At 33.1% G+C, this 13,766-nt stretch overlaps 2 protein-coding genes across 2 annotated transcripts; both read right to left on the bottom strand.

Annotated features, from left to right (window-relative positions):
• Positions 1 to 381: 381 nt before the first annotated feature.
• LOC8287620 lies at positions 382 to 1,453 on the bottom strand. The gene has a single exon (XM_002529415.4). The coding sequence runs from the start codon at positions 1,234 to 1,236 to the stop codon at positions 655 to 657; it is 582 nt and encodes a 193-aa protein (XP_002529461.1). The 5' UTR covers positions 1,237 to 1,453; the 3' UTR covers positions 382 to 654.
• LOC8287621 (condensin complex subunit 2) lies at positions 938 to 13,351 on the bottom strand. The gene is made up of 14 exons (XM_015725550.2): positions 12,591 to 13,351; positions 12,088 to 12,195; positions 11,871 to 11,988; positions 10,567 to 10,628; positions 10,421 to 10,481; positions 10,135 to 10,335; positions 9,739 to 10,022; positions 9,501 to 9,645; positions 9,148 to 9,404; positions 8,270 to 8,300; positions 7,212 to 7,354; positions 6,140 to 6,250; positions 4,724 to 4,978; positions 938 to 1,073 (listed from the first exon to the last, which is right to left on the bottom strand). The coding sequence occupies exons 1-13, from the start codon at positions 12,831 to 12,833 to the stop codon at positions 4,751 to 4,753; spliced, it is 1,992 nt and encodes a 663-aa protein (XP_015581036.1). The 5' UTR covers positions 12,834 to 13,351; the 3' UTR covers positions 938 to 1,073; positions 4,724 to 4,750.
• Positions 13,352 to 13,766: the final 415 nt, after the last annotated feature.

Genomic DNA, 13,766 nt, shown 5'->3' with positions numbered 1-13,766 from the left:
GGCTATATCCAATGCCCTAAAGAAATCCTAAGCATCTCAAATGTAAGTGAAAACACCCTCTACACAAAATAAATAACTTGCAGAATACTGAAGCTACAACATAAATAACTGAAAGAGCTTCACTGCCCTTCAAAGAAGACATTTGCCACCAGAAAGACTTAAATTTTTAGCTCTACCCATCAACTTTGAACACATAAAATTAAGAAGTGAAGATCAGAAATAACACCGTGCACAAATCTAATTATTTATTATATAATTATGAATATCCAATTCACCCCAGTTTATATATATATATATATATATATATATATATATATATATATATATATATATATATGGATATTGAATCCAATTCCATGACATTCAACACATAAAATCTTGTTGAATTGTCTGAGACTAACTAGTCCTCACCTGTTATATATTAATAGGAACAAGCATATGATCATAGAGAAAAGCTGCAGAAACTAATATATGTACAAAAAGACCTAATAAAATATGGCCAGGATGAACCATGAGTCAAATATTCCTCTCTGTCTACGTCCATTAATAGCCCCTAAACCAATAATACTAACTTCTAGACTGATCCACCATACAATCACCTGATCTTGTTCAGTGCAGATGCTTATAGAACAATCAATTACTGCATGCATATGCTTAAAAGGCTTTCTGATAAAACCCATGAATCCGCTTCCAAGATTCTTCTCTTTGCATCTTTAACTGCTTGTAGAAGTTGCCTATAAACGTCTCAGCTTTAGTAAATAGTTCTTGCCCACTAATTCCTTCAACTTCTTCTTCTTCAGCTTCCTCTTCATGTTCTTGAACCACATCTTGATCAACTACTTCTGTCTCTCCACTTCCTATAAAGAACAGGCTTGGCATGGAAGGACATTTCTTTACTTTCTCCACCTTTGTAATACTCGAGCTCCTGACAATCTTTTCAGACGCAGATTTTTCGACAACCCTAGTCTTAGAAACTTTAGCCTGCTCAGGTGAGGATGATTGATGATGATCTTGAGCTGTGGAAACAGGAACAGGATGCTTTCTGTCATGATCTAGTATTGGCTTGGAGAAGGCTGCAGAGAGAAGGCCGGCTTCAGCACCAAGAGCTACGATAAGAAGATTAATGATGAAATAGAGGTACTTAGGCCTTATTGAAGAAGATAAAAGGGGTGTTACAAAGAGAAGTGCTGCTAAGAGTGTTAGCATTAGGACTTGAGACTTCTTGAACTTGCTCATGGCAGCTCCTTTTCTTGGTCTGGAGATCAGAAGGACAAGAGCAGTGTGTCTGGTTTTTTTTCCCCCTCTTGAGCTTGAGGAATGGAAGAGCTTGTAGTAGTAGAGCTCAGGTACGGGCCTAAGGACATATATATAGAGGAAAGACGGTAGAGAGAGAGAGAGATATATATGGATGGAACTTGTCGTGTGACAAGAGTGATGGATGGATGTATTTGTTCATTATCAGTCACAATAAAAAAAGTACAAAACAATCTATAAAATGAAAACAGTAATTTTTATAATCTTAAATATGTGTCTCTGTGTGTGTGTGTGTTTTTTTTTGGTTAAGTCTTAAAAGAAACACTCTTGAATTTTAGGTTTGAAAACCCTATTTGGATATCTGGAATTATAAAGGCAGAGACTCAACCACTAATTAGCTACTAGCTAGTCCAAATATTATAATTTAGTTTCTTTGCATGATACTCAGTTAAGTATAACATATTTATGAATAGATCTTTTGTGGTCAAGCACTAAAACATTGGTAAACAATGACATTTTCTAATATTAGATCTCGTTTTCAGTCTTCAGTATATAGCCATCAAAATCCTCAAATAGGTCAGCCTACTGCCAGGATAGGGCTTAAATTTTCTGTCCATTCATGAAATTATAAGCATATCCTTTCTCCTATTGCATGCAAAAGCCGAAAGGAATCTACAGTGAAGGGCAGAGTAATAAAGGATGCAAGAGTATGCAGACGGCCATATGTAAATGCTTAATTATTCAAAATTCATGTTTAAGCAAAACTAGAAAGCCGTAATCTTTATCAGGATGAGAATGCGAATCCCACATTAGTCACAATCATAGCACATAGCTGTAACCCACTTGAGAACTTGGGATTTTTTTTGTCTCATATATAAGAAATGAAGCTATGCTACAAAATCATACAAACAATGTATCAAAATATTAAAACCAAAATTTAATGCTAATCCAAAAGTTACATAAAACTAATTTCTTGAAACTGTAAAAGATTTAATCATAAACTTTCAAGAAACAACAAAGATTCATGGAAAGATGTTAAGATACAAAAATCCCATGTTATTTTATCACTTGAACGTACAAAGAAACAAAGAAAAATGACATAAGATAGTAGCAAGAGGAAGAATAATAGGGACAAGAGAACATGCAAGAGGGGAAGGACTGGAATATAATTGGACAATGGTTGATAAGGTCGGTGAAAGCATATTTTAGTGCTCTCTCTTCTTAGCTTTCCCTTTTCTTTTTTTGCCTCTTTGTTTAAATCTTTGAACAAGACCAAGACAACTAGTGGTCTATTCCCACTTCAAACTTGCATTTCAATTTCATTTCTTTCTTTCACAATTTATATTTATATCATTGGAGGAATGGCATATATTTTAAAATTTTATATTAAAATAAACACAAAGTAATCCATATTAACATATCAAATATTATTTTTCCTTCTTTCTTGGCCCCAAACTGTTGATGGACCCATATCAAGACATCTGATATTTCATTCTTTTGCAACCTGAAGAATATTTCCCGCCAACCCAGAATAACCACTTGCACTAATGCTCGAGTGGTCCATTTCAGTGGCCTTTCAAATTTCGCCTGTGCCTCTTTAGAGGCTCTTCCTTCAGCTCCAACGAAAATGGCCCAAAACTCCCAATCATTTTAACCTAATTTACCTGTGTAAAAATAGGCAGCCATGTATCTATCAATATCATTTGTATGGCTATGGGCTCTTTATTTTGCAAATGACCCATCAACATAGCCCAATCTCAGTCCTCTCTCTTTCTCTCGTATCTTTTGCAGAGATGTTCAGTTCAATTTCATATTGCTTTCCTATTGTCCTAGTAGTACTTTTTGATTTGGTTTTTCTTTTGATTTACGACCAAAAGAAAAGTGGGTCAAGAAAAGAATGAGTAAGCACGAGTGTTTTTTTGCACTTTTTGAAGCTACTCTGTGGCTAAGTATAAGATATGGCAAGCCTTTTGCAAAATTCAAGTTTATCCATTTTGCATCACTTTTATTTCCCTCACTTTATAAAGAAATTTAGATAATCATAACCACTGAGAAAAACATCAGAGACCCACAAATCACGGGGGCCACATAATTGGATATATCATCTATAATGGAGGCAAGATCGAGCACATGAATAGAGCCATTAGCTAAAAGCTGAAGATTCCTATAATCCCTTTTTTTTCTCCTAAGAAAATCTCGCCAGGTAATCTATTTCGGACAACGTAGGCTAAATTATTCGCTTTTATCCTTGAAACAGCAGTCTCTCTTTCAGACCAAAAGGAAAGGAACAATGATCTCCATGCAAGGGATAGCATATTTTTCATCTTTGGAAGTGAAGTAACTAGTGGTAAAATACATTTAATCTACCTTATCCAATGATGCAACTGAATACCTACTCATCCCCATTTCCCTTTTAAGCATACACAAGCTGATTATGTCTTGTAGCAATCTGTAGGGAGATAAGTAAAGTGCAGGTTGTGAAAGATTAAGAGCTGGCAAGGGAAACATAAAAACCAAAAAGATAGGCATTAGTTGAGACTACAGTCATCCACACCTTGCTAAATATGGCATTACAGCGTCAGGATTCTGTCAAAATGATACTGTTTCCCCTTTTACAGTTTTGGGTCATTTTCCATTCCATCAATTAATTGAACCTAGGCCTCTGTCTCACTTAACTACGCAAGCATCAATAATGTACACGGTATTCTTGCCAAAAAGACTAACAGAGGAACACATCACAGCTCTAGTTACACACTAGACAAGTAGATTTCAGGTGGCCATGGCTATAACTCACTAGTTACCTAACCAAGGCAACACTTAATTTCATCTTGCAGACCTACTCCTTGGTGCCTTTACCACAATAAGACAAACCAGGAGGGTTGCTTGTAATTCCAGAAAAATCTTGAAATGGGGAAATCAACAATCGTAATGCCTCAATTCATTATTTGTCTAGAACTATTAAGTAAATATATGAGTGTGATAATAACTATATATCTTAGTATAGTTAACTATAATGTTGGCTCATACTTGTAGAGGAATAAAATGTGCTAATCGCCTTTCAAAAAGGCTCTAGGTTCAAGTTTTGGCATCCTCTCAATCAAGTAAATTGCGTTTCTCAAAGTGAACCTAGTTGTATAATTTGAATATTAATAATATTGCAGTAATTTATTGACCAAAAATAAGCCTATTAATAATAACGTGGGGAATGAATGAAACATAAATTAGGTTCATCACGCAGTCCAAGAACAATTCATGATCAAGAATCGCCGAGTAAAGACAAAGACATCAGACAGGCAGACAGATATCATCTTCGAATAAGGCAGACAGATTTTGGAATTTCATTTACATACAAAAAACAGTAGGACAAGGTTATATGTGCATATATTGCATACACAGAGAGAGTAAAATTTTTCATGCTGATTAGCCCAAAATCATCCACAGAAAGAGAGAGAGTGCTTTCTAACTATACCTTTTGAAACTTACAAAGGATCTTTGACTATGATGAAAACTGCTCCACCCCATCTACATTCTGCCCCAAGGGAGGAAGATGTATGCTGAGATCATCCAAACTCGGGTAATCCTGGATGCTTAAACCATGCTCATTGGCTAAATGCAAAAGGCAAATGAAGCACAAGTGTGGTGAAACATCCTCTGCAGTTGTAGCTTTGCAATCAGCAGAAAACGTGGCCAAGACATCTTTGAAAGACACCATGTCTTTGCAAACCTGCTATGAAAAAAAGATCTTGCACTCATGATAATAATTTGAAAACATAAATATTAACATGTTAATTTGTAGTGTCCAAAAATGAAACGATATAAGAAAGCTCAAATATCTACAGTAACTAGTTAATTAATTAAAGCAGGGAGCTGCATGAGAAAAGTTCCGGTGCCTAAGATATAACTCCCATAATGTCCATAAGCTAAAAGCTAGGGCTGCCACTATGATCTGCATCAAGCTCGGTACAGCTCATCTATAATTTCACATGAGAGTGAACAAAGCACAGGCCTCAAATATTTTGACTAAAGATGACACACCACAGAACATCAAAGATCCGTCAGCTTTTATCCAGTGACTCCTCTAGTTAAAAGCAGATGACGATTCATAATCCATAACAAAGAATCTTGATTTAGTGAGACAAAATACTGCAGTTATTTCCAAAGATTGCAGCAGGATCTCAATTTCTTATTTATAAGGAATAAAATAAGGCTGCAGAATTGTCCTTGACTGGTTTGCGATTTCGAATACAGAGTTTCCAACTGTATAACTAATTGAAGCATGAATGAGGCAAAGTACACGCTGCAAATTAGGGAAATTTGCAAAGTCCTTTCCAGTCCTAGACTTTCATGTTCTTGGGCTTGTTGAAAATTTTTTAGAGGAACACACTGCTTTCACTTATCAGAGTATGCAATTGAATTCAATTCTGCCATTTCCTGGAAAATTAACGTGGCCCATGAAGTTCTAGCACAGAATATATGGCTCTAATAAATACAGTTTAGAATCAACATCGTTGAGGATAAAGCTTCACTCTAAATTCAGAAATCAGGATTCAAAACTACATCCCAAGCAATACTCATTATTCAGTTTCAGGTTTAAATTTTATCTAGCATCAATGGGCTTTGAAGAGAATATGATCTTCTTTCAGGAAGAAAGAGCCAATGAAGGAGAGGCTAGAATTAGATGCTGATGTATCGGTTAATGTATTATGTATCAAGCTTAATTTCAACTAGTTCATAGACTTGTGCTATTATGAGCTTGACGCTTCATATTCAGTGATAAGTCAAAAACAAAATGCACGACCCCCTTAGTATAAAATATTGCGAGACAAAATGCAGAATGATATCCATGTAAGATACAGAGTTCTGAGAGTTAAAATAGTTTGCTCACTGTTTCCGGCACTTCAATAGATTCTTGTATGTGATCCCAAAGTATTTCTTTCAATGCCTGTACATCAACTTGTTTAGAAGTTTTGTCATACTGAACTTCAGTTTTATCCACCTGAATGTTAAGAAAATTTTAGTAAATGTTTCTTTTAATTACATTTATAAGCCTAATTTACAATCTTCAAGGCCTAATAGATGCAAAAAGGAAAATTCATGTGGAAGATATATTCCACTAGTAAGAGTATCCCAATAATACTATATATGCTTCTCTATTAAATTATAAATAATTAACTCTATTTTAATTTGTTTTGAAATTGTACATTCCAATAATATTCTCTATTTTACTCTCTAATTAATTTTTTATTAATAAAATAAAAGGAGAGAGCAACAAAATATGTATATTCTAACAGTAATCTCTATTTTACTCTCTACTTAGATTTTTTAATAATAAAATAAAAGAAGAGAGAAATAAATAAGGAGAGAGAATTTGACTCTTAAAAAAATAGAAAAATAAGAAAGAGAAATAATAGAATATATTTAAGAGCCATTTAAGAGTCACTTTCTTCCTGATTAAATTTTAAAAAGAGAAAATATATCTCTTAAGTTATTTTAGGAAAGGAGATAATTAAAAAATCTCTTAGAAGTTTAATTTTTGCATATACTTTTTATAATTATTTTTGAAAAAAAAAAAAGACTTTAAGAGCTTATTAGAGATATTCTAACAGAAGTAAATATTTTCCTATAAAAAATAATCATACATGCAAGTCCAATTGCAACATGTAAATCTTTTGGAACAAACAAGAGCAAGAAAAGACACTTGCATTAGATTATGCAACCAAGATAAAGAAAACATCTGCCAGTCTTGTGCTTTGTCGAAAGCATTAACAAATAAATTTCTTATATCATGCTAGAGAGGCAAAGTGAGTATCTTAACCCTCAGTCCTAACTAGTTCACTCACTGAAACATGTTAATTTTCCAAAAAATAAAGTGTAATTTGATTTGCACGTAATAATAAAGAGAAGAAAATTTAAAAAAAAAAAAAAAAAAAGCACAAAACATAACAAAATAAACCAACCTGGCGAGGCTTAGAAACAAGTTCATCAGCATCAACCCCACCTTGAATATATTCATCATTATGTTGACCACTAACAATACTCTCATTGTCCCATGATGGCAATGCTTCACCAAAAACATTCCTTCGTTTCCATAATATATTATCTGGAAAATATAATGAAAGATAACTAGTCAACTCAAATAACACTAAACGAAAAGAATTTGGATAGCACATCCGAAATACGTCATATATTTGGCCCTAAATCAAGGTGAGTGGAGGTAGGATTCATATAGTTTTTTATAACTTTTAAGTATGCGTTTCTTTCTGATAATAAGAAGTATGTGATTATAAATCATGATAAAAGAATATATCTCATTGTTAGAAAGTTATGATTCTCAAGAATTTAGCCACTTTTATTCCGATCAGTCATCATTATCACGTCGTTTGTATTTGATAACATGAGTTTAGAGCTTAGCTAATTTTTAATTTCATCGTTTGACCGTCAAATCGTAATTTAAAAATTCATTGATCTCATGAGATTGATTTAATGGTCAAATGATAAGATTAAAAGTAATTAAACTCTTAATCTCTTGTTATCAAATATGGACAACATGATAATGATGGCTGATCGAAGTGAAGATGACTAAATTTTTGTGAATTTAAACTTTTTAACAATCAGATATTTTTTTGTCATAATTTGTAACAACATACCTTTTTTGTTGAAAAAAACACATACTTGAGTTGTAAGTCGGTAAACCACAAAGTATTTTTTTGGTACTTATCCATTTAATAAATACATATTATTTTAAATGCCATATTGATGTTTGGTTGTATTAACAAGGAAACAAGAAGGAATAGCCCAGAGAAGTAATTTCCTTTCACTACAGAAATAGTGCAAAATCATAAAGGAAAAAAAATGACTTGATCCTTGCAGTATATGATAATCTCCTCTTAAGAATTTTATCACATTGGCAAATCCATACATGGTGAAATGATATAAATAATGAATTATATTAAAATATAGATAAATCCTAGAAAAGGATAGCAAGGATACATGTCCACAGGAAAAAATCTCATACCTAAAATTTCCCTTCTTTTCTTTTCCAGAAACTACAGGAAAAAAAAAGTGCTCAATTATTAAATACTGCAAAGAATTTTAAGGAAAGTTGTGTATAGAGCATAATAATCTAAGTAGTGAAGAGCAGAATAATCAGCTGGCATATATGCTTTTTAGTGTGATAGAGCAGATTTTGTGGTAAAATATGCTGGTGGAAAATGGGTTATCGGGCTTTTCAATAAATATCAATACAACATAATCATGTCCTGAAAGCAGAGGAAAGTTTATTAACGCTTGAGGATAGCCTGAGATGAGAGTGTCATAAAACAGTATTAGATGTTGGTATCCACTATTTAACTGTTAAAGCATTCACCGAAACTTGGGAGCTGGGACCAAATATGCATTTCTGTTGGCATGTAAGAAATGATCATATGGCATTAGAAAAGTAGAATCTTTCACATGATAAGGGAACCAGGGGAGTGAATTTTGCAACAAATTTATAATAGCATCAAGGACCGCATCTGCACATGCACTTAACAATTTGCAGGAAAAACATGACTAGTGCAGTTATTGAAACTGAAATATGTAGAACAGAAACCTCTCATTCTCATTGTATTATGCATATTTAGGTCAGTACATGCTACCATAGTTGACTCATTTCTGAGACAGAAGATTAGATTTTTACCACCAACAGATAATAGCATAACTTTCAGTATCGAACATCTCAGCATAATTCTGACAAAGACATGGTGCATAAGGAATCAGACGAAGCTGAGACCAGGACTCGATGCTTTACATTGAGATCAAAATGATACGGACAGTCTATTGATCAAATTTTCATCTCCATACCCTGCTACCAAGAAAAATATTTTAAAATTAGCATAGAGATTTTTATGTTACCATGACATTAGGAAGAAGAAACAACTTCACAAAATTCTCAGGTTGATAATGGCAATCTTCTGGTAATGTGTTGGTAAATGGTGCTCGGTTTGCTGGTAGTAGTAAAGACTTTAGACTTTTAGGGGGAGCAAGGATATCAACCCTTTCTGTGTTCAATGATATCCTGAAATCAGTATCCATCTCTGCTTGATTTTTGTTCTTCTGTCTCTTAGTAGTGAATGCGGATCCACCTTCTGCAACAAGAGTATGTTCTATACCTACAGAAAGGATGCCAGACTAAGTAGCAGACAAATATGCATGATAGAAAATGCAAAATTATAAGCAGCATTTTCTTCATCTTTGCTTATACTTACTATTGTACTTCCGGAATTTCCAGTGATCAGGACCTACCCATATATTTTTCTTTGAAGGAATACCCAACCCTTGAATCAAAAACATAGCGACATTCTCAAGACTTTGATATACATCAGATTCAAATGATATACTGGAGTGATTGTCCTACAAAATCACACCAAGCTTGTCCTCTTCAGAAAAGCACAAAATAAACCATGCATCATACAAGTAACGAGAAAAGTAATATGAACCAGGCACCACAGAATGTCTTTGAAGAGTAGAATCACAACTGAATCTCTCTTTAAAATCGATTGTCTCATCATCATGATTAGATGTCCATGCTTCAAAGTTCCCAAATGAACTTTTATCCATTTCCACTTCACTATTATTAAACCCATCAGCTGTTGCATCAGAATTCTTGTCTACATCTAATGTATCAGATGACCTTTGATTATGTTCATCAAAATGACATATGATATCACTTAGAGTTGGAGAAATTTGATTCTGTTCTAGCATGCTCATCGCCATCTGCTCAATAATTTCTGCAAATAGAACATTCAAATAATTTAATTGAAAGGAAGGGTAGCATTCATCAATGCATTATCTTCACAAAAAATAAAAGGTAGAAAGTGCCCTAATCTCAATGTCATACACCTTTGGCAAATGAGATATCAATCTTATCTGAGAAATCATTCTGGTGTAAATGTAATTTGCACTTCCCTGGCACTTCAAAAGAATCAAAAAGCACCCGGCATCCTCCATATACTCCAAGATTATTCAAAAGGAGGCCCTTGGTCCTGCCTTCATCAAATTGGGCAGATGTCTGATGATACACAGGATCCACTGCAAATGCAACTGCAAAACCAAGATGTCTAATTCCAAGTAAGACGGGGAAAAGAAAAATCAAAGGTCGAAAAGACAATGTAGGATATGCACTTACAGTCAAACCTCTTCACATTTAGAGCTTCAAACGAGAATTCCAATGTTGATAATGATGAAATCTGCATATAGTAAATTGTATGAGTTTGTAGTGTACGCATGCGAGCATATAATTTTCACCAAGGAAATATATGATAAACTGTTTACTTTTTTCTCAGATTCCTTCTTAATATGACTATCATCTTGTTGCCTGCTAACGTTCTCACCTTCTGCCACCAAAGCATTTCTTAGGGAAGCGAAAAAATAATTTCTCTATGCAGAAAAATAAATTATATGTCAATTAACAATCCAATCTGTAATACTGCAGACTGAGAATCAATGAAGGAGCTGATAAATATGGAGGACAAACTTGATTTACGAGGACCGACTATAGAAGAATGTTTATAAAGCCACATGCTAATTTGAAAGCATGGTTACAATAATTTTTAACAGAGAGGAAGCAGAAACTTTATGAAAAAATTAGAAATTATGATAGTCGTGCCAACCATACTACAGTATACATTGTTAATTTGGCTAGTATTCCATTAGTCATTAACATTCTGATACATACTCTGAAGTTGAAAGGCAAGAAACAAAGGGGGAAAAAAAGAAAATAATACCTGTAGTACCTTCAACTAAATAATTTAAATCAGAAATTACCTAAATAATGATGGAGTGATACTGCTATGTCTTAGCTCTTACCTATGCCTAACAGAGGCTGTAGCAAATATTTACTAAGTTGATACAAGAGAGAAGGGAAAGCAAACTTTGGTTTCATGTAATGTAAGAGAGACAAATGAGGAAAACATAACATAGAAGGAATAATCAGTGCAAGTACAAACATATATCTCTAACCTAAGAGGCTGAAAAATAATAAGAAAGAGATTGGACTCCATATAAACTGATAGCCAAGTGTGAAATGTCAACAGATCAGCATTTTAAATATTACAGAAATCTGAATTTCTTTGGCATGCAGACTCATCATTGATCAATCACTTCGGAGAACATTAGCCAAAAAAACAAAACAAGATATCAAGTTTATCCAGAAATGAGTGAAAATGACTATCAACTTATGGAAGAGATGTGAATATGTGAAAATATGAGTGTCACAAACAAAATGCAAATGATTGAATAAAAGCAAATTTATTAATTCACAAGAGCCAAAACTCTATTTTATCAAACAAGGAAACAAAGGAACATCTTAATTTTCAACATGGAAAGAACAGATTCAACTTTATTCACAACTTCAGAGATACAATAATAATATTAAGTGATCCCGGGGTAGCATGCTCTATAAAGCCATTTCACACAGATGTGAAAAAAGCTAAGGACTTTAGTCTTCAGTCTTCACCAAAAAATGGAAAAGAAGGAACCCGCGTATAATCACTAAGGCACAGAAACATGAGAGCCCAAGCACGCACAAACAAATTAAATTTTTGAGTAAAAAACATAAGAAGTCCTAGAACCATTACTTTGTTCATCTTCTAGACCAGCTCGATTGATCTCAGCAAGCAATTTATAAGCCTCTGAGTGCAATGAATCCACCCTCACAGAGTATATTTTTACTCCTGCTTCTAGTGTGAAACTTGCCTGCACATAATACTAATCACGGACATGCTAAAACTAATACATAACTATAAGTATGAAGTCCTTCCAAAATCAATTAATTAAAATTTCAATAAAACAAACCTTTTGGAAATTAGTCTCTGTATCACCTCCTCCTCCTGTTTCAACTTCAATAATCTCACTAAGATGATCTATTAGCTTCAATTCCCATGTATTTTTCAGATTTATTTTCTACAGTTACATTTTGAGACAGAACCACATTCAGGTAATATAACTTTTTTTTTTAGAAAAAGTAACTTTTATTTTTAAAATAATGCAACTTAAAAGGTTTGCATTTCTAAGGTAATGTGCTCATATAGTTTGTAGTTTTAGGTCATTTAAGTAACTCAAAAATTTCGCAATTTTATGTAATGAGCTAAAAAAATGTATGCATTTTTATGCATTTTTTGATAATTTGCTAAGAGAAGTTTGCATTCTTATATGTAATGTGCTCACAAATGTGAACTCTTTTACGTAATGCAACTCAAAAAGTTTGCATTTTGAGAATAATATTACTCGGAACCCTCGTATTTTTTTCAAGTAGGCACATCAAGAACAATAGATTAACCAAGGATACAAATATATACATTCTCAGTGGCGAGCTTGATACAGTTTTGAAACAACTCTATAATTTGATCTTGACTAAGACAAGGAACGTGAGAACGAGGAGGAGAAGAGGCAAAAGTGGTGGCTTTACGGCGGATAGCAGCGGCGCGTGCAGCAGCTCGTGCTTGAAGGCGTTCAAGTTGACCATTATTTGAACCTAAAAGGAAGGAATTAGTAGTCGGTGAACGGTACACCATCGCTGGTGGCAGTGGCGATCTTTGCATCTCACTAGAGAGAAAGATGATAATTTTGAGAGGGAACGGTTTCTTTTTATTTTGGAATGTTCTGATGTTTAAATATTTTGTGGCAATGGAAGTTGTAGAGCCATAATTTGCTTATTGTACAAGCTAGCGTGAGTTTGTAAAACGACGTCATATGTTTTGTCGTTTATTGAAGAGTGCAAAGTAGCAACCGACCAAGGAAATGGCACATAAATTTTTTTTTTTTTTTTTAACTTTGGGAATTATAATTTCTTTAATGGTTTGATGGATAAAATGGAGAGGAAAGGGGAAAAGAAATATTTATTACTAAAATTAAAGTGGAGATAAAGGAAAAAAATTTATTATAATTTTCTTGTTTTGGATAAATGAGTAAAAAAAAAAAAGAGAAGAAGAACAAAGAAAAAATAAGCCCTCTTAAGATTTTTTAAAAGAAAAGGTTTGCTATGCCCTTTTTTGAATAAAAAGTGTCACATTTTAACTGTAAATAATTAATATTTCTCTCTTCTTAATCCTAAAATAAATACTCCACAAAACTAATTTCAATGTTATACCTCAATTAATTTTATTTATTTTTAAATGTGTAAAATATTAAAAAATGACATTTTTTTACCAGAAATATTACTTTAATAAATGCTTAAATATTAATTTAGTGATTGATTTATATGATAATGAGTAATATAGAAAAATGACATTTGATATATTAATACCTTTAATATATCATGATTGATTATAATTAATCCGTAATTTTAAAAATATCATTATAAATTCATCATTAATTCATAATTTTTAATATATTATATAATATATAACTTTTAATATTTCATACGACGGTTTCATATCAATATAAATTAAGTCATCTATAACTCATAACTCATTTACTTTTAATATGTCAACTTTACAATTCTCTCGCAAGGATTCTTGAACCATTAATACTCA

Source organism: Ricinus communis, chromosome 9 (assembly GCF_019578655.1).
Source record: "Ricinus communis isolate WT05 ecotype wild-type chromosome 9, ASM1957865v1, whole genome shotgun sequence".
In the NCBI taxonomy this organism is placed as follows: domain Eukaryota; kingdom Viridiplantae; phylum Streptophyta; class Magnoliopsida; order Malpighiales; family Euphorbiaceae; genus Ricinus; species Ricinus communis.
Note: the sequence above shows the minus strand (reverse complement) of the source record. Positions and strands in the feature narration are given on the sequence as shown.

Coding starts and splice junctions, on each gene's coding strand:
- LOC8287621 (XM_015725550.2), bottom strand. CDS start 12,833: ATGCAAAGATCGCCACTGCCACCAGCGATGGTGTACCGTTCACCGACT. Junction 11,989..12,087: donor CAGAGACTAATTTCCAAAAG/GTTTGTTTTATT, acceptor TATTATGTGCAG/GCAAGTTTCACACTAGAAGC. Junction 10,023..10,134: donor TGATATCTCATTTGCCAAAG/GTGTATGACATT, acceptor TTCTATTTGCAG/AAATTATTGAGCAGATGGCG.
- LOC8287620 (XM_002529415.4), bottom strand. CDS start 1,236: ATGAGCAAGTTCAAGAAGTCTCAAGTCCTAATGCTAACACTCTTAGCA.